The 21,336-nt window shown below is 36.4% G+C and overlaps 1 protein-coding gene across 3 annotated transcripts; it reads right to left on the reverse strand.

Moving 5' to 3' along the window:
• Positions 1-223: 223 nt before the first annotated feature.
• Positions 224-9,157, reverse strand: socs6.L (suppressor of cytokine signaling 6 L homeolog). Of its 3 annotated transcripts, XM_018266555.2 has the most exons (4): positions 8,994-9,157; positions 7,143-7,279; positions 4,894-5,020; positions 224-2,438 (listed from the first exon to the last, which is right to left on the reverse strand). In XM_018266555.2, exon 4 carries the CDS (start codon positions 2,312-2,314, stop codon positions 713-715), a length of 1,602 nt encoding a protein of 533 aa, XP_018122044.1. In that variant the 5' UTR covers positions 2,315-2,438; positions 4,894-5,020; positions 7,143-7,279; positions 8,994-9,157; the 3' UTR covers positions 224-712.
• Between the last annotated feature and the right edge of the window lie 12,179 nt (positions 9,158-21,336).

A 21,336-nucleotide genomic window follows, 5' to 3' on the forward strand; every position in this document is an offset into this window, starting at 1 on the left:
GGTTTTTATTTCCAGATGTTACAGTAAGCAACATTTAATATGACGTTTTAACTTCTACATAACATCTTGGATTTTAGTTGCTTGTCCACTGGTACTGCAAAATGTGCTTTAGCATATTCGGTATATTATTTACTCTACATAGCCCTTGGTAATATATTGGTTAAACCTTCCAAGTGCTACATACGTCGCCATCATAAGATGGGTAAACATTTGTGTTACTGTGTACAAAAGGAACATCACTTTGTTTTATTTTTAGAACCATCTTGACAGATAAGGAAAGATCAGGTTTTACTTTAGCTCTACAAAAATATAAGTCTATACATTTAAGCCATAAAAAGAAAAATAATAAAACAGGTAACAAATTTCCAAATCTACATGTTTAATTTAATGTCAGCGGTGGTAAGAACACATGAAATGTGTGTTTTCAATGCATAATAGTCACAGTGGATAGCAGCTAAGAACATGAAAAAATAGGAGAAACTAATAATTCACATTGTGATTATTTCTGAATGCTGAAAAAATGGTGGCTTCACACAATTGCTGAGATTTACTACCATAACAAAAAAATTAAGAAAATAAGCATTAGTCTTATTTATATAAAAAAAATCTAAAATATTGGCATGGAGCAAAATATTCGGATATGGATGGAAGTTTGTAAACTGTATTTAAATCTCTTTGTTCCCAAAGTGCAAGTTGCAAATTTTCCTTAAGTTCAGTAGTGCTTTTCCTGTAAATAATCCTTCATTTTGTTTGGCAAAGGCAGTTTTTGAATCAGGTCTATTCTTGTGTACTGACGTATGACAAAGCGACACAGATACTGCAAAGAACGCACTTGCATAAACCGTGACACTGGATTTGTCAGTCTTACTGGATATGTTGCAGATCCTGGCACTCGAGACCTGGAATAGCAAAAAGCTCCATTTTCCGAGTCTCTGATGGAATGTTCAATTAGCTCCACTATTGAAGTGTGTCCTTCAACATCTGGCTGTTCATAAAAACTAAATCTACCATTTGAGTGTTCAATTCTAGTATGAAGTGTTTTGCTATGAGAGCGAAAACTTAAGCTTAAGAGGTAACGGTCATCAGAACTGTCTCGAACCAGAAAAGAACCATCCAGCACATTAGCAAGTTTTTCTTCTGCTTCCCAGCGAGTTATAGGTCCCCAGTACCAACCTTGTCTGGCAAGTTTTTTAAGTTCTTCCGTCAGGCTTGTAACAACCATAGGTCCACTATTTTGCACTGAATCGTAAACACGGGCAACACCTGGAGCAGTACTAGGGTCAAAATTCAAATGACAACGCATATTTTCAACAATGTTTCCATCTGTGCTATTAATTCCTGCAAAGTTCCTTGGGATCTGACTATTCTGGACAGGAGGTAGTAATGGTGAAAGTGGAGGGACATCATTGTGATTAACCCTGGAGTTTTGAAATAGGACTCCATTGGTTGTATGCAACAGAACATTAACAGCCTGGTCCACAAAAATGTCCGGCGCCACTACTACATCTGGTGTCAATTGATTTTCCTCTTCATGAAAATTATTTCCAATTTGAGAAGGTATAGTTGATATTTCCATAGGTGAAGAGCGGTCTAAACAGAAAGCACGTGATCCTTCCAAAGGATACATTCCCTCATCTAAAGGCACAGTATACTGTATGTAGTCCTGAGGCATAAGCCCTAGAACTACAGGCACATGTTCATTAATATGTAGATGCAAGTCTCCATTTTGCGACTCTGTACTTTTCAATGCATTGCTTTGTTCCTGAAAAACATTTTCTGACTGCAACTCATGAAAGTCCTTTCGAACCCCATTCAGTACTGGGCTTGGACTGGTTGAGTGAACCAATGCCTTTACTTTAACCTCCATTTTTATGCAAGTCTCTTCAGAATTGGTTGGCCGCAGAGGCCAAGGAGTTGGACTATAATGGTGTGTACGGAGGGATGTTGATCGTAAAGGCCTCTGCACTCTGACATCTTTAAAAGTTATAGGGGCAGAAGATGATGAAAATGTATCTTCCTCTGCAGAGTTTCCAGATGTACTGCTCTTTCCTTTTTGTTTCTGCTTAGCAGAAAGACGCCTTTTTAACGTACCCATTAAGCTTTCACTTTTTGGCCTATTCTTCCCATTTTTTTCATCCTCACTACTCATTTCACATCCTGTTAAATCTCTACCATAACAGCTACCAAACAATGAGTCATCTTTCCCAAAATTATTTGTCATTGATGGCTGTTGTACCATTACAAAGTCATTTTCTTCTTTGCCTTTATTCAAATTAAAAGACTTTCGAAATGTTTTTAGACTGATTTTCTTCATTGTGGCAAACAAGCAGATTCTGTTTCTTTTGGACTCTTCCAGTAGATTAGTCGTTGCACATTGCCATTAATTGCACCTTCTTTTCTTTGTATGTAAGGCGTCATTTAGGTTTTATAACCATCACCTTAAAAATAAAGAGATAACAATTAGAAATTGTTCTGCAAGAACAAAATGTTTTAAGAAATACCTAATTCTGAGAAGATTTTCCAGTATGTGGATTAAGCCGTTTCCATTTCTAACTCTCTGGGACCTATTAGAATTTCTAAGTAATATTTTGACAACCATACCATTCTGCTTATTCGTTCAAGTAGTTCTTATTTTTTGTGATCAGCATGGGTGGAGGTCAAAGATGTTAGCATAAGTGTTAAAGAATATTAAAGTCATAAATGTTAAAGTATTAATGTTCAAAAAATAAGAGTTATTTCGGCTTTTCTAATGTGATTCATTAAAACAATTATTTCTGATAACAGGACGAAAGAAAAAAAAACTGACTGAGCATAACTATACTAAAAAAATTATATTTAAATGTGTTCTGTAGTCACAATACTTGTGGCTCATAATACAAAGTAATATACAATATTTTAACAATGTGATTCAAGCAAAAAAATATCTTTTTCAAAAGTATTTTTTTTTTTGTACTTGGCATAATGTAGTTACAAATACCTATTGGACTGTCACCACATTCTTTTTGTTGGAAATCAATACACCACCATATTACCTTGCTATTCACAAGTGGTTTACCAACTTGTATTGATACAGAATTACAGCCCAAAGGCTGAAGGCTGTGGAGAAAAGAGAACTAACTCCAATAAGAGGGATATCCAGACCACATATTTAGTCTTGGATCGAAAAAGATTTAGTGGGAAAAATATAACACATTCTTTTATCCCTACTAAGCTATTATGGGTCAAATACTTTTCCATAAAAAAATTGCAATCTGAAAAGTGTTAACAGTTCCCATGCTTGCTTGGGAAAAGTGTTAGCTGTACTTTTATTATTCAGCTTTCCATACTGACCACATAATACTAATATGATTCCGGCAACAGCTCAATATATGTATTTCTGTTAATAAGAAGCTTATAATGGTGGAAGTCAAAGTAGCTTTAGTCTGGCATGATATATTCAGTGACCCAAGTTCATTCCAAATGTGTTAGAGGAGTGGTTCACCTTTCAGTAAACTTTAAGTATGTAATATAATGGCCAATTCTATGCAACTTTTCCATTGGTTTTCATCTTTCTAGTAAGGTCCTCTCCTATTCATAATCCAGTCTCTTTTTCAAATCAATGCATGGTTGCTAGGATCATTTGGACCCTAGCTAACAGATTGTTTATAATGCAAATTGATGAGCTGCTGAATAGAGATCTTAATAACTCAAAAACCTTAAATAATAAAAAATGAAAACCAATTGCAAATTGTCTCAGAATATCACGCTCTACAACTTTTAAGACACCTCCCTTGGATGATACCACATAAATCTTTGTATATTTATAGCATGCATACAGTACACAGAATGTAAGAAAACTATTGAGAAGTCAGCATGTGCTTTTGTTCTTGGCAATGTTAATTCAAACTGCAGAAAAAATGTGCTTGTGAAATAATGCCTCCACAGTGTTTGTTAAAAAACAAAGCTATAATTTATGCTTCAATCCTCATGCCTTCCCCTTCTTTTACATTAATTACTGACAATTAAACACAGAGAGTGTAAAAGCAATAATTCAAATAGAAAGGTGACACATAAGTTTCAGCATACTTTACACTGCACAAGAAAGAAACGAAAAAGAGAGAGGGGTAAAATTTAGCCACGTAAAACGATATGCATATATAAACACAAATCACTATCGAAAAATCGAAGGGTTTGGTAAATATGCACAACCTCGATAGCCAAGCATGACAACTTTAGCTACAAAGTCAGTAGCTTACTGACCTGACTGGAACATGCCCTTTATAACATATCAGATCGGAAAATACCATCAGTTCATGAAATATGGCCCAATTCAATCCCAATAGATCTGTGAAGGACCCCTTAATGACCTAATTATTAATGACTGAAGAATTGGATATGCTCGACTTTTGCTTACCACATGATATGAAATTCAATTTTCACTATACTCGCCATGAATACAAATGTATCTACATATTTGGCGCAATCAAAACAAACCCATGAGATGCCTCCTGCTAATGACATTTAATGGAAGTCCAAGATGCCATAGCAGAAAAGCAACTTTTATCATAAGACAAAACAAAGCCATACTAAAAGTTTAATCTAATGTCCCTAACCATGCACTATGATTAGTTTGATCAAAATCTATTTTACCAGTGCTTTTGAAGATTGGGAGGAACCCCATGCCATCACAAGTAGTACAAAAACTCTATACCCTTTACAAAATCATATCAAGGAACCTGGAGTCGTTTCAAAGCAGCAATGCTAACCATCATGTTGCTCCATGCAGACTGAATGACCAGAATAAGGAAAAGCGTGTCCTTTTGCAATGGCTGGATGTATCCTCTGCTTTTGTTGACCATTCCAATGCAAATTCTATATTCTCTTGTATCTATAATAAAACTGCATTATTCCTACCTTTAGTGTGGGGGTACCCCTGGGTTCTGTATTCAGCTCCCTGTATGTCTCCCAATGAAATGGTCTCTTTTTAGGAGACCACAACTGTTCATTTGGACTTTACATTTTTTGAAATCCTGATTTAGACCTAGATGAATGAATGCCATCAATATGATAATATGAATAAAAGGTTGCTAGGAACAATTACAAAAACTGAAGCATGGTATGCAATTAATACAAAATCTTTCTGGGTCAATCAAAAGATTCATAAATTAACTCTAAGACAAGACAAAAGATACATATGGAAACAAAATAATGAGACCGCAAGTGCTAGTTTAAAACACATAAAATAGAATCTATAACTATCTTCAAGGCACCAAGGTTCTTGAAAAGCCTTACATAGCATCTGCACGGCAAAAATTTTCACACCAATACAAACTTTATATTAAGCAGATGAGCAGAAAGTATTACTCAAACATGAAAACGGATACTATATTTTTATTATATCTGTTTGTCGATTTTCAGAAGTTTTAAACCTAACCTAAGTCTCCTGAAAAATGCTTCTGGGGGGGGGAAATAATGCTTTCTGCCTGGGCTCGGTTTTAGTGATGTGTGGGCCGGCCCGATACCCGCAGGTCGGTCGTGTACGGGCTGACCTCGCACCCCCATTTGCGGGTGGCCTCAGCTCTTCTTCCTGCTCGCCCACCACCTTGTACTGCCCGTGTCCGACTTCCAGTTGTATAGCCAGCCACCTGCTTGCCCTGCCCCTTTTGAGACGTCATGGGAGGGTCTATAAAATGAACCCGGAAGTCGGATGCGGGCAGGCCTGGGTGGAGGGAGGGCGGGCCCGGGTTTTACCCGACCCGCACATCACTACTAAGTTTCCCGTATCAAGAGATTGCCCCTAACTTTTGAAAGCTGTGGGACTATTTTCAGTGATGCAGCTTTAGATGCCCAGCCCAGCAAACCACGCATTATGTGTACAGAGCCTAAAACAAGGCCACGCGCACTGGGCAGCACAGACATTCTTTTTTTTAAAAAAGAAAAACCACAATTAGTTTCTCTATTAAGGGAAACATTTATCGGATGACAGGTGCCCTTTAATGCCAACATTAGCAAAATTAGTGATGCTGACTCCATTTTTTTCTGCAGTTTTGGTAAGTTTGCAATTATTAAATGTTCAAATAGAATTGTTAATATCTCATCAACCAAAAATGAAAGCAAAATCATTGTTTAACATTAAGTTTTTAAACCTCAACAAGTGTTACTACACTTCAACTCATTGTCAGCAGCATAACTTCAATACAGCATTGCTACTTGATACATGAGTTTATACAAACATGGGTGAAGGTTGGGGAGATCATAAGTAAGGAAATGTGTAGAAGGCTACAAAAACGTTAAGACCTTACCAGAGTGCTTGTTGTAGAGAACATAGATATTATGAGCTCACATACTTCTTTAAGCATTACAAATCTATGTTAAGTGTGGTTCAAAGAGAACAAAACCGGTGATTCTACCTTTTATTCTCCGTCAGGTCGAGCTAATCACCATGATACTTTAAAAGAAAAACTATTCTCGGCATTCAGTATTAAAGCAGTTCCATCTAATGCTCAACACAGCATTTCCCCAAAACACACCCCACAAACATATCGCACCATAGCTTTCACAGCACCTACCATCTGCTGCCACATAAAGAGCGACAAGTAGTGTTGCAGCCAATATATATATATATATATATATATATATATATATATATATATATATATATATATATATATATATATATATATATATATATCTAGTTATCTGCAGCAGCCATGTATTTAACTAATACAATTGCTACTTTGGTCCCTTTACAAAATGAATAGGGGTTTAAAGGAGAAATATGGAACAGAAATCTTGTCTGGCTTCCATTATACTTATGCACTAGCAAATCCTAAGAATGTTGCAAACCAATCTAAACGAAATAACTAGCCAAAAGACAACCTGAAAACAATATCCATTAATAGCACTCACCAATTAAAAACTAAAAATATCTATATTAATCTGGTGCTCTTAGTTCCCAATCACTCTATAAGCCTAGATGGGCTAGGGAAATGGTCCAGAAGCATAGTCTCACTATTATGCTATTATCATTATTGACATGTATCTTTAGAACTCCAACATATTGTGCAGCTCTGATATTGTTTCAATCTATGAAATTAAGTATGTCACAACAGAAAGAGACATGTCAAAGCCCTCATGGGTCGCATGGATTTGGCTTTGCTTACCTGCAGTAAGTGCACAATCTCCCACTTCCTATAGCTTGCACCTGAATTCACTTTACAGCCAAAAGTTGATAACGGCACATAGAAAATTCTCTCATGGATATATTCCAGGCCAGGTCATTCTAGTGACAAAGAAATGCCTGTAGGTACATAGGAAGTAGGATTTACATAAATAACCTCATGTTTATACACACTAACACAGAAAAGAATAGCAGAAATCTGAGAAAGGGAAGACATATGTTATAAGATGGCAACCTCGCTAAACAAGTGGAACCACCCTGTTTAGTCAACAACATCCTGGGACAACACAGGAAGATCCAATCAGTTTTTTGATGGGTGAACAATCAAATCCTAATGGGGGCTCGAGAGATCCATTGGAAGAGGCAGATGGTCGGCATGGGCTAGTAAGCTGCTGCCTGGGCCTGGGCCTGCAGGAGACGACTTCTGTAGACATGCATTTTACGGTGTGAGTTGCAGTGATGTATTCAAAAGGGAACTCCACAAAAACATAGCTTAAGCTTTGCGAAAAGTAAACATAATTTCAGGCAATTTTGCAATATACATCAATTAAAAAAATGTCGATTTTCATGATTTTTAATGGTTTGAAACAGTTCCCTAAGCCTAGCCCCCTGCTGATCTGTCTGACAACTTTGCTGAGCTGGCTGACTACTGTTACTTTGTATCAGCAGCCATCTGTCCTTAGCCTGCATCCTCCAAAGCCCACAATTCCTTGCACACGATTTCAATAAGGAATGGAACATCCCAGTGTAATGCATTGTGGGTTATGTAGTTCCTGCATGCTGTCTGTTAGCTGTGGAGAAGTTGTTACAATTTGTAACATCAGTGTTTTAATCCCTCCTTCCCTGCCAGGATTTCAAATGATGCAGAAGGAACTGTTTGGGTCAGGGCACACGCTCAGATTCAGAGAGATTAGTCGTCCAGTGGGATGGCACTCGGGGCACTTCGTTTTCTGAAGTCGGCCGAAGTTTCCTCGTGAGGCAACTTTGGATAACGAAGTGCACCAAGTGTCATCCCGGCGGCAATTTACATTTTAGCGGGCGGGAGGCAGTTTGGGGAGATTAGTCGCCCCGAAGAAGAGATTTGTCGCCCCGAAGAAGAGATTTGTCTCCAGGCGACTAATCTTCCCGAATCTGATTGTGTGCCCTGACCCTAATACAGCTGGATTTCAGCAAAGAAAATAGCATTTATTCATACATTTTGAAGAAACAGGTAACTGTAATGGGTATATTAAGGGTCTCTATGTTATGTGAGTGTTTTTTGTCTTTTTAAATTTTGGTTTGGAAGCAGGAGTTCCCCTTTAAACTACTTCATGAAAACATCAAGCAACAAAACTGCAACAAAAGCCATAAATGGAGAAAATGTGAGCATTGAGTAGCTGTCCCATGTGTGTGTGTGTGTGTGCGCGTAAGTGTATGTATATATATCGCCAACAGAGCTCACACTTCATCATTTGTGCTTCAACAACTTTATATGTAAAACTTGCAATGTTAGCAGCTGTCACGTGACTACATCCCCAATTGTGCTCCTTTTTCATACTTTGCTCATGATTCCCTCAGTCTAGTGCAAGTGTGTCAGTAGTTTGGGGTTATTGGAAGCTTGTAGGCCTGTAGAGAAGTCTACCAGTGTCAGCCACAAATACCCCCATGGCGAGACCTCAGCCCTGACAAAAGACTGCAATTCTATACAAACAAAACAAAGGGTAATGACGGAAATGATTGTTTTGCTTGAGTAACATGATTCATAATACGAACGAGAATGTAATTGCCATTAAAGCTGCAGCAATGAAAGGGGAATGACTATGGAAGGTCAGGCATTTCAGTTACAATTCCATACCGCCCAACAGTCCAGATGTTCTTTACACAATCCGCAGTCCAGAATCGCTTCTTAAACGTCCCGCAACGACGTTAATATCCAGCTACTTGGCTCCTGCCGGGCAGCAAACCCCGACCTCACAAGTCTCATCTCACGAGAGTATGACGTCACGACTGCACGTATCAAAGCACCGTGACGCGGCACGTATACGCCTGAGGTGGGGGGGGTGATGACGTAGTGCTGCGCGGTTTAGTGTTACACAATCACAAGTGGCAATATCAGCTCCTTGTGCCCTCAGGGAACTAAAAAATAAAAAAAAGCCTGGTCCTTTCGTGGTTGTTGTCAGCCACGCCCGTTGCCAGTAGAACTGTAGCTTCCAATGTTTGGCCAGAATAAGGTCATTAGTTGTATTCTATGCTAATCTCCCTTGTGACAGGATAAAAATAAACATATTTTTTTTCACGTAGTGGGTAGTTGATTATTGTTGTTCAAAGCTTTGACTTGTACATAGGGTTAGCACATTTTCTGGAAAAAAATACCGGCCTTCCTATATATTTAACTTTTTTCCCTATTAATAACATTAAGATCAGCTATCATTTTTACCGGCCAGGCCGGTAAATTACCAGCCAGGTGGCAACCCTGCTTGCACAAGGAAACCAAAAACAAATTAAATTGTTTTTGTTGCTAATACTACTTGCCACCATCAATTTAACCGGATGGGAAAGACATTTTGTGCAAACTATGGTGAAAGCAAATAAAATTTTTGGTTTTTTTTTGTATTCTTGTGAGATTATAGGTGCATAAATCTTTGGACAGAGACATCTTTTTTTCTAAATTACCACAATGAATTTTAAATGAAACAACTCAGATGCAGTTGAACTACAGACTTTCAGCTTTAATTCAGTGGGTTGAACAAAAAGATTGCATCAAAATGTGAGGAACTAAAGCTTTTTTATTTAACACAATAGCCTCATATCTTGTTAAATTATGTCACTTTCACCTAATGAACATATCCAAAATACAATCATTTATCACAAATGATGCCGCTAAAATTCTTATTCACTCTTATCATCATATCACATCTGAACTACTGTAACTCTCTATTAATTGGCCTTACCTGCAAGAGACTGTCAACTCTCCAGTCCTTAATGAACATTTCCACCAGGCTTATACACCTCAGCAACCGCTCCTCCTCTGCCATGCCACTCTACCAATCCCTGCACTGGCTTTCGCTACCTTTCAGTATAAAATTCAAACTAATGACCCTAACATTCAAAGCACTTCATAACTCTGCTCCTCCCTCATCTCTAGATACTCATCCACTTACTACGCTACTATACTGACCTGCTCCTCCTCAACTTATCTTTCATTACTTCCTCACATGCTCACTTTTCAAACTTTGCAATGGCTGCACCCCTCCTTTCGAATTGTTTCCCAGTGTCTGTCCGACTTTCTCCCATCTTTTTTTTTTTTTTTAATGTCTCTTAAAACACACTTATTTAGAGAAGCCTACCCTCACAAGCACACAGTACAGGTATAGGACCTGTTATCCAGAATGCTCAGGACCTGGGGTTTCCTGGATAACGTATCTTTCCGTAATTTGGATCTTCCTACCTTATGTCTACTAGAAAATCATATAACCATTAAATAAGCCCAATAGGCTGGTTTTGCTTCTAATAAGGATTAATTATATCTTAGTTGGGATCAAGTACAATGTACTGTTTAATTATTACAGAGAAAAAGGAAATTGCTTTCAAAAATGTGGATAATTTAGATAAAATGGAGCATATGACGTCCTTTCCGTAATTCAGAGCTTTCTGAATAACGGGTTTCCGGATAACGATCCCATACCTGTATCGACATTATTGGCCTCGTCCCTTTTCTGTTCTACACAAATCAACAACTAGCAAGTAGGTAGGTTTTGCTGGGATTTTTTTATTTAAACCACAGCTACAACAAATGCACCAATTATTTTACTGAAAGAAAGGATATAACTATAGAGGAAACAGGCCCAGCAACTGCTGGGAGGTCCAGGAACTGTAGGGGTTAGCAGTACAATGTTTTTGCTGTGGGGCCCAATAACCTGTTATTCTACTGTTGAAAAGTTCATATAGAAGAATCGTATATCATCAAGTATATAAATTCCACTATCAACTCTATAATACGTATATATTCAATTCATTCACGTGCTAATAAGTCAGTTCATTGGGGGTCAGTGAATTTGTGCTAAGTTTAAATCCTATACACCTTTCTGTCACTGCTATGCCCTGTCGTTGCTTGATATGGAAGTAATGTAAGTTTTTGCATAAGGTACGTAAGTGCAGGGGCCCAATTATCTTGCTGTGTGGCCCAATAATCAGTCATTCCACTGCTGCAAAGTTACTGTGGGAGTAAATAGATACCAATAGAAACAGGTGTGCTACTCTATAATTCATATAAACAGTTCATATAAATAGTTAAAATGCTTAATTAATATTCTGTCAGTCAGTTCAGTGGGGGGGGGGGGGCAGTGGAACTTACCTGAAGTTATTTAATTCAATGGTGGTCAGTGGAGTTTGCCCCTGTCTGACCTTGTCATACTTCTCTGCACTGTCTTAGCTTGATAAGTAAGCTACATAAGCTTCTAAGTAATTTGTTTAGCCAGTTTTTGCAAACGTTATGTAAATTTTATATAACTTTATACGTAACACACATACACATTCTATACCATACAACTTCTTAACAGTACAAAGAACCCAGTAAGCCATATATTTCTGGAAAGTACACATTCTGACTAGTCCAGAATAGGTAAATATGTCTTTCTACCAGGACTGTGGAGTCGGTACATAAATCCTTCAACTCCTACTGTAACTCCTCTGTTATAAACGAATGTATTTTTCATGTTGATTGAAAGAACATAACATACAAGGCATTTCATCACTGCCAACGTTCAGCAATTTTAAAGCTATATGAAGATGGTGTCTGCTTTTGGGAACAAGTCAGAGAACTACTGGCTAGAAAGCTGACCCACTACTTCATTGGCCATCTAAGCCTATCACTGTCAACATGAATGCAGATACTGTTCAAGTTTGGGCCTAAATCTATAATCTATAATCAAGCCTATGTCATTGTGGCTTATATTTTATTTATTAAAGACATTACAAACATTACAAACATGTCTTAAACCTAAAGTTTAAGTAAATAACAAAAAATGTAAATAATTAGGTTATATTTATTGTTTTTATCAAGAGGCTATAAAGTATAAGCATATATAAAAAAAACTTTACCAGTTCAAAAAATATAAACCACATCCTTTTAGTAATTCTAAAACAAAATTAAAGTTAAACTTCATAAACCAAAAAAACAATGATGGGAAACCTAAAACAACTTATATATTAATCAAAATTAACTGTAGAATAGCTGTTAAATACAAGCCAAAATTAGAATCTTCTGAGAAAGAGAATTGCTTCTGCCAGATCCTCCTTCAAATATGATTTGATTTTTGTCAGTGCTGAAAACAGTATTTCAACAAATGCACTTGAGTTTGTGACATTGCTGTTACAGTTGTATCCACACCACTAATAATTTTTGAATAAACAAGGATGACTTCTACAGTCAGTTTCGATGATCGGCCATACTTTTCCATTTCTTATCATCCTTTAAAAAACTCTAGCTGAAATTTCATTCACTGGACTTTTACTGGTTGTTTTCCATGCTTAAGCAACATCGTTTTACTTTTGAAACAAGTTTAATTTTGCCCATGTAGGCTTCAATGTCTGATTCTTCATTTATAGAGGAGGATCCTGAGTTACCAGTGCTTTTCCAGTGGTTCAGTTTTCAGGTAGTAACCCCTTCATGAGAACTGCTGCATCATACAGTGCTTGTTTACAGTAGTTATTTGGTAACTGCCCAACAAAATTCTTCATTGGATATAACATGCCATCAGCAATTAACCCACTGCTTTTCTGCAGGCAATATTTCAAGCTCTTCCATTCCAGGAAGAATTTACCAGGTGTTAAATGGTCACATTGCAACCTCTTGGTGACAGTAAGACAGTGTTAAGAGAGTAGGCTTCCTAATTCTATCACTTGTGCCCACTAGCTTTCATTTAATGACACATTAAAGTCTTTTAGTTCAAGCAAACACTTTATCATCAAATAAGTGCTTCCCCAGAGCAATGCTTGATCCAACATGGCTCCTTTTCCAGCACATCTTTTCAGAATAGCATCTGTTTTAGTGGCCCTGGCTGCAATAGCTACTTGCCTCCACTTGCCAATTAGAGTAGCTGCATGATGATCTTACAATCTATCTCTTATTGCTAGTTACAGAGTATGAACTACACAACGCATAAGCTGAATTGTAATAAGCTTAGATGCGTTTTCAGCAATATCATCAACATTTCACTGCCCTCTTCTGTTTCTCCACCACTTGCAGAACTGTCATCTTCAAATACTTGTATGCTGCTCTTTTCATCAACTTTATTCATTTTCCCAATCGTGCTTAACATATTTGAAGCAAATTCTGTTATAATACATAGAACCTGTTCCTTATTTAATTACAAAATCTTCTAAAACACCTTCCTCTAACTTCTGAAAATACCTGCTGGTGTCCTTTACTGACAATATCTAAGTTATTGTTTTATTGTTTTCATCAACAAGTCTTATATTTATAGCAAAATAATTTACTCTGTAACGCATGCATGTATCCGTTTTAATTAAGCTATGACATCCCTTCATACTTCTTCCTTTTCTATTTGCCCTCTTAAATTATAAGTTTCCTAATACTTTCCCGTTTCATTTAAGCCTTGAAAGGCCGGTTGTGAGAAAAAGGATAGTGGTACTCTATAATTTATTGGCATTTCAATGATGTAGTTTTTAAATTATTCTGGTGTCATTATGTTAACTTTGTCAGATGTAAATAATCTTGTAGATTTCTGATTTTTTAGTCCTGAAGTCGATTCTTCATTGCAATCTCTCATTCACAGCTTCTAACACATTAGGATGAAAATGCTGCAGCTTGGTGGTGTAATGTAGGTGCATTTTTTCAGAAGTACTAAAACTGCAAATTTTTCTTCACAGGCTTTTTCACCATCTTCCTTTTTCTACAAGCATACGTAATATGTTTCCCGTCTGTTGATATTATAAAGTGCTTATAAACTGCAAACTTTGGCATGTTTGTTGACATTTTTTCCCATTGTTAATGGGTTGTCTATTTCACTAAAATATAAATTTAAAATATGTTTAAAAACTTGATTTACACACAAATGTACACATAGTCCTTCTCTCTACAAACAAATACACACAAACTCCAGTCCTGCACTGAACATAGACATAATCTGCTATATATATATATATATATATATATATATATATATATATATATATATATATATATATATATATATATATATATATATATATATATATATATATATATATATATATATATATATATATATATAAAACAAGGGAAAGTTGTGCTCACCACTAATTTTAAAAAACATTAGGGGGGGGTGCAATGAGAGTGTGACCACAAAATACATATAGACAAATACAAGATTCCTCTGCACTCAACCCATTATCAATATATTTAAGACAGAGACATTTTGTGCATACTGCTACTGAAAAATGCCTTACCCTTTAAACTAAACAGGGATTGTTAGTCCATATATTGCAATATATTTAAGATGGCTAACTACATCAAAGTCATCCCATATCTGGCCAGTCCTACGCTTAATTTTCTAGGAAGGTTTTTTTTCTACCAAAAAAAAAAAACAGACTATATAGGCATCCGAGGGCTGCCCCCTAAATATTGCCAAATTGTTATGCGTTTTCCATAGTCGCCTGAAGTTGCCTCACAGAGGCAACTTCGGGCGACTATGGAAAACGCATTGCCGCGTGTGCGTTAGCACAGTCGACTTTTCATTATAGCCTATGGGAAAACACGCTGAGGCAGTTCGGGGAGATTGTCGCTCAGAAGACGAGGCTATTTCCTCGAATCTCCTCGTGTGAACTAACTATTAAGCTCTTCTAGTAAAGAGAGGAAGATGGGCAGAGTGCTGCCTTTTCCTGTGTGTTGTTTTGGAACTTGGGGGCCCATTTACTTAGCTCGAGTGAAGGAATAGAGGAAAAAAAACTTCGAATTTCGAATGTTTTTTTTTGGCTACTTCGACCGTCGAATGGGCTACTTCGACCTTCGACTTTGAATCGAACGATTCAAACTAAAAATCGTTCGACTATTCAATAGTCGAAGTACTGTCTCTTTAAGAAAAAACTTTGATCCCCTAGTTCGCCACATAAAAGCTACCAAAGTCAATGTTAGCCTATGGGGAAGGACCCCTTAGGCTTAGCAATCTTTTTTTCATTCGATTGATGGATTAAAATCATTCGAATCGAACTATTCGAAGGATTTAATCGTTCGATCGAATGATTTTTCGTTCGATCGAACGAATAGCGCTAAATCCTTTGACTTTGATATTCGAAGTCGAAGGATTTAACTTCGACAGTCGAATATCGAGGGTTAATTAACCCTCGATATTCGACCGTAAGTAAATTTGCCCCATAATGTTGTCTTATGGCCATATTTTAACTTTGCTCCAATAGATTCGCCATACAATTATATGCACTAAGCAGACATATAGTGCATATCTAGGGGGTTATTTACTAAACTCTGAATGCAAAAATTACAAAAAATGCATTATTTATTTATTTATTTTTTAAAAAAAAATCACAATTTTTTTTCGTAATTTATTAAACCCTCGAGGATGGAAAAGTCAGAATCTAAAAATCCGGCATCTCAGACCTGTCGTGGTTGCATATAAGTCAATGGGAGAAGTCCCAATGATTTTTTGATGTGCGCTGGGTTTCAGGCAATACCCTGGAGTTTTCAGGTGAAAATTATGAAAAGTGAAAATCGGATGAAAAAGTCAGAAAAATTTGTGAAAATCAGATTTTTTTATCCTGCAAAGCAAATTTTCAGGAAATCGTTATAATAAATAAGCGTAAAAAAACAGAGTGGATTTGATCGGAGTTTGTAGAAGAAAATATTGAGATAAATTCGGACTGATAAATAACCGCCTTAGTGTTTGAAAGAATGACCTATAAGGGGTTAAACGAGTTAGTTTCACTTCCAGTTGCAGCTTTAGTGCTGCTCTGTAATTTGGAACACTGCTAACACTTGCCACATCACCTCCAGCTGTGAAGATAAGATCCATTGAAGTAGCAAAGAGCAAGTAAGCTCCCTGGTATGTTTTTCTGTGCTTACCTGACAAATACACATAAATGATAAACTGCTTTTATACTCCAGATTAAAATGATGTATGAATGTCAGGTTGCAAAATGGCTCAGATGGACTTCACACTAGTGAAACAACTACACACTGGCCATTATTCTTACAGCAGAGAGTACTTTATTATGACTAATATCTGCAGGATATTGTAACATTTTTTAATTTCATTACATTTACTCCAGGTACCCAAAAGTGCTTCCACCCATTATTACCAAAGTAACTAGCATGTATGAACCCTAAAATTGAAATAGTGCATATGAATTTTCTTGGGTGGCAACTCAGCTTCTGCAAGTAAATAAAAATAACCCCCACAATGTTAAGTGAACACGTGCCATTTAAAGTGCCTATGTGTAAAGAAAAATTTAAGTGTGAAAAATTTTCCAATTTTGAAATAACTTTCAGTGAAGGGAAAGAAAACTTTTAAGTTTGTAAAGTACCTAATTGTCATTTTATGTTATATAAAATAGTGGGAATCAATAGTGAGGCAAGTGTTTGGTGCCTGTATTTTTGCACAATAACTTCAAACAATCTATTAATACATTTACCTACTGGAAGTTACATCTAAAAATTTAGATATTTAAAACCTCTGCAAATTAAGAAGTCATACATTATATAAGAAACTATTGCATAGTCTAACAGTGTGGGCATAAATGCTGTAATGTCTTTTGCCAGATCATGCTGTAATATCTTTTGCATCATCCACTATGCAAGATGCTTTTCTTTGGTTATGCAGATCAATTATAGCTTGAATAGAAGAAGAGGCACGCCTATAATGCCCTCTATTTTCACAATATTTTGCAGCTCCTTACGATCAACAGCATTACCATTGCCACATAGTAATGGAGTTAAATTGGACAGTTTCAATATTTCCTCTCTTGCTAGGTGAAAACCCACAATTTTAAATTGGTGCCCCAAACTATTTAGTTGGCAGGGGCTAACCCCCCAGGACACAGGACAGGCAGTGTGTGCTAATAACCCAGGGCTCCTGGAGGGCATGGCCCTGAAAAATAAGTATGGAGTCTAATTTCTGAGTGTCTAGATAGCTGTAGACCTCTATTTTTTCTTTACTTGGTTCTAGCTAGTGAAAATGGGTGCTATAAAAAGGGAATTGTCATCCTCTACCCACCACACCCCTCTAAGTCAAGTAATAATCCCCCCCTTTGTAGCCCTAAAAGTCAGTCTGTATTGCAATAATTTTCTGTTGCATTTACAATTGCCCTTTCCAACATACACCTGCAAGCTTTTCTTCCAGATTAATAATCCCCTCTGTGGATAGTTCTGTTATGACTAGTGATGGTTGAATCTGTGCCCCTTTTGCTTCGCTGAAATTCATTGCGAAATGGCAAAAAATTCACGAAACGCATTGAAGTCAATGGGCGTTAAAATAATTATTTTTTGATGCGGCGGACTTTCTGCCAGCAAATTGTCATCGCAGTTTTGCGAATTAATTTGCTTGTGGCAAAATGCGGAAATTGTATGCAAATTTGTGTCTGACAAATTTATTGGCCCATCACTAGTCCTGACCTGAGCATTGCAAGGAGTTTATATATTTTTTCACATTGTTGTGGGTTCTCTACACAACTGCAAAAAATACAGTATTGCTTACTGACAAATCTGTGTGTTTGTGTGTGTATGTGTTGCATGTGTGTTTGCGTGTGTTTTTGTGTGTGTGTGTGTGTGTGTGTGTATGGTAGTTACTTTTTACCTGCTCTCAGCTAGGACTTATGAAAAAGCAATACTTTTTTTTACTGTGTTTTTTACAAACATGTTAGTGCTGAGTAGCTAAAGTATAAAAACTAAGTTATGGCTTCTGGAGTGTTTTGTGGCTTTATTATGCTGGAAAGTGTTTCTGAGAAAAGTCAATTATATTTGTTGTACTTATGGCCCATGCAACCAATTATCTCCTCATAGCATGGATATACAATGAATGAGTCATTAAAATAAAATAAAAAATCACAGTTGGTCTGCATTATTCATTTCTCATAATTTTGTTCTTTCATATGTACCATAAAAGGGATAGGATGTGTGTGACTTCCTCACAAACGAGGAATTATTCTGCTAGTCTAAATAAAACAAACTAACAGTTTTCTGGGCATGCTTTCTTGAATTAAACACCTGCCCCCGTAAATGAGGTATTCCATATTGCACAGACTATTTCCTATACTTTGATTTCAGTTCTAGTTTCAAGGGGTTTTTTTTTTTGGACATCAATCAAATCAATTTTTTGAGTTAAAAAAAGTAATATAAAACAGGTTTCTCATAATGTGACAGGAACTATGTATCAAAGAACAAACTACAATAAGTCAAGTTCTATCAAATTAAAAATTTAAAACAATACCAGGACAATCTAAGGTTGGGATGACTTTTATAGATTTTTATTACATGGTTTAAGCCAAGATTACAGGGAAAATAAAATGTGATTTTTCTGTATCCAGTGGAAACGTACCTTTTCTTCGTCTTCTGTCCCTATCGCGATGTGGCCTTGCCCCTTTTGCGTCATGATCCCCCGTGGCTCCGCCCTTTTTATGTCACAATCCGCCCACTGGCAGGTCATTTTTTTTTTTTTTTTTTTTTTTACAAAAAAGGTGACAACCCTAGTAGTGGCCCACATGCATTTTATGACAGGCAATTGTGACCACCAAACATTTTATGAGAGACACAGTGGTGACCTTCAAATATATAATGAAAGTCAACATTGATGGCCCTCAAGCATTTAGTGACAGAAACAGCAATGCACCCCCTGCATTTTATACATTTATAAAATGATAGAAGTGACATCCCAAGCAATTTATGCTGCAAGCTCATTCTCCCTGTCCTCTACTCTACACGTGATGTGCTTTATATAGAATGGGGGGTTAGAAAACAGAACCTTTAAGGGGCTATCTGGGACTCAGGGCTGGGATATTTTATACATTTATAAAAAGACACAGTAGTGACTTCCCAAGCAATTTTTGCTGCAAGCCCATTCTGGGCTGGGACCAAAGACCTGCCTGTCACTAAAAAGCATGACAGTTGGGCGGTATGAAACAACTACTGCTTGCTTCCAAAGATGCAAGGAGAAGTTGTTTCTAGCCAACAGAGGGGATGCCTCGTGCTATGTGCCATTGGGTAAAAAAAGCTTGTTCCTCCAGTTGAGGATAGGGTGTCCATGCTGGCACAGAATACAACAGTATTCCCAAATGTCTGGAAGTTGATGTACAGATACGGGCATTTTGTTGGAAGCAGAGAGACAATGACTACTATAACTATTTCCTGTGAGAGAATGAAGAAATGTGCCCTCTTCATTTCTGCCTGGACACCGAAGAGAGATGATCTATCTCCAGCTCTTATATAATAATATTTTAATAATTTTTGGAGGTAAAATGCTTTTTAAAGGTTTTTCTCTGGTTTATTAAACATTGAAACAAAAGGGGGAAATTAGATGAAGATGAGTATGACACAATATGTCTCCTAAAAATTATTGGGTTTTACTTCTTACTTTTGGAGTATGTTCATTATATACAGTAGATAGCAGATTGCCTTTGATATATTTAATTTTTCTTTTGGTTGCTACTAGGTCCTAACAACCAGAGATTTGTTTCAATTCTTAATTCAAACTGGATAGCTATACAAAAATTATACTTTAAAAATGTATTGATTTAACCTGGAAAATACTTGCATATTGTTTTAGAATACAAGAGTCTGCAGCATGATGAAAGCCAACAGTCCCTTTAAACTTCCATTATTGTCTGAGTGATGGTGTACCACATGTGCCTATTCTACTGGGTCCCAAACTAACAGAGCAGATGTGTTTTAAGTTTGCAAAACCCACAGGATTATTTAATGTCTTCTACAACCAATTAACATGTAGCACCATAATTCCCATAAAGCATTTACAATATTTTCACAGAGGTCAAGGTTTAAAAAAGACAAATGTCCACCAAGTTTAAACTCTCCTATAACATCCGACTATTGATCCAGAGAAAGGTAAACAAAGCCCCAGAAATGACCTTTCTAACTAATCACTTGGAAAAGTCTTTTCTGGCAGTCTGGTTTTTCCCTAGATGAACATGTTCCTGCAATTAGAAGCAAATCATTGTTTTAACTCTTTAACTCCTTTAACTCTCCTTTTTTTTATATGTAAAAAATGGACTTATGGGCTTATAACGGGAATACGTTTTTAAAGCAAGCAGACTCTTTTTCTCTCTCTGTTTGCCATGTCTTATTTTCATTAAAATTTAAGTCAGAATATTACTTGACAGTTACAGTATTTCTAATTAATATATATTATTATAACAAAGTCAAAGTAAATATTATATGCATATATCCTAAACTACAATATTCTTTTTATACATTCTCATATAATAACAGAATATTAAGACAATAGATATTTATGAGAAAAAAGAAGGGTTTGTCTTTTTATCCTCACGAGATATCCTACTTTGGAAAAGAACAGTTCTGAATGGACAAGTAGTGCTATACAAATGAAAATATACATGCATTCATTCAATCTATAACAATTTTTCTTTTCAATTTCAACTACAAGAACATGCCATAATTGCATGTAAAACATACATTTAATCTAAAGCAATTAAAATATTTAAATTGTAGTACTGTACCTTAGATAAATATTGTCCATCCAGTAGCTTAAAATGCCACTTCTATTGCTTCTTAAGGTGCCATCTGTGGGTTTTTAATAACTTGGTCGGAATGTGTTGACAACTGATACTAGAGTGCCAGGAAATGACCTTACCCCTCTGTCCCTTGAGATATGTTATTCCCTCTATAGTTTACAAGTCATGACATATTTGCAAAGTGAGATGTTCCATTTCAGTACCTTCGAGTTTCAGGTTCACCTGCACTTCGAAACCTGAGTCATGGTTGAAGAATATAAAATATGTTATGTAGCTACCCATAACATAACATGTGCTGGTATTTATAATCCAAATCAGCAAAATACTGTATTAAAAAGAAACATTTCCCCTTTAGTTAGTTTTTATCCATTGTTTTTTATTTTAAATTATTTTTATTTATTTTATAAGTAACAAGTAGAATTTACAACAGCTTTGCATTGTTTACCATACAAAATAAAACTGGCATATATTGTTCAGGAGTCTGT

Source organism: Xenopus laevis, chromosome 6L (genome assembly GCF_017654675.1).
Source record: "Xenopus laevis strain J_2021 chromosome 6L, Xenopus_laevis_v10.1, whole genome shotgun sequence".
Taxonomy (NCBI): domain Eukaryota; kingdom Metazoa; phylum Chordata; class Amphibia; order Anura; family Pipidae; genus Xenopus; species Xenopus laevis.

Excerpts from the sequence above, each read along its gene's own strand:
- socs6.L (XM_018266556.2), bottom strand. The coding sequence starts at position 2,314 with ATGAAGAAAATCAGTCTAAAAACATTTCGAAAGTCTTTTAATTTGAAT.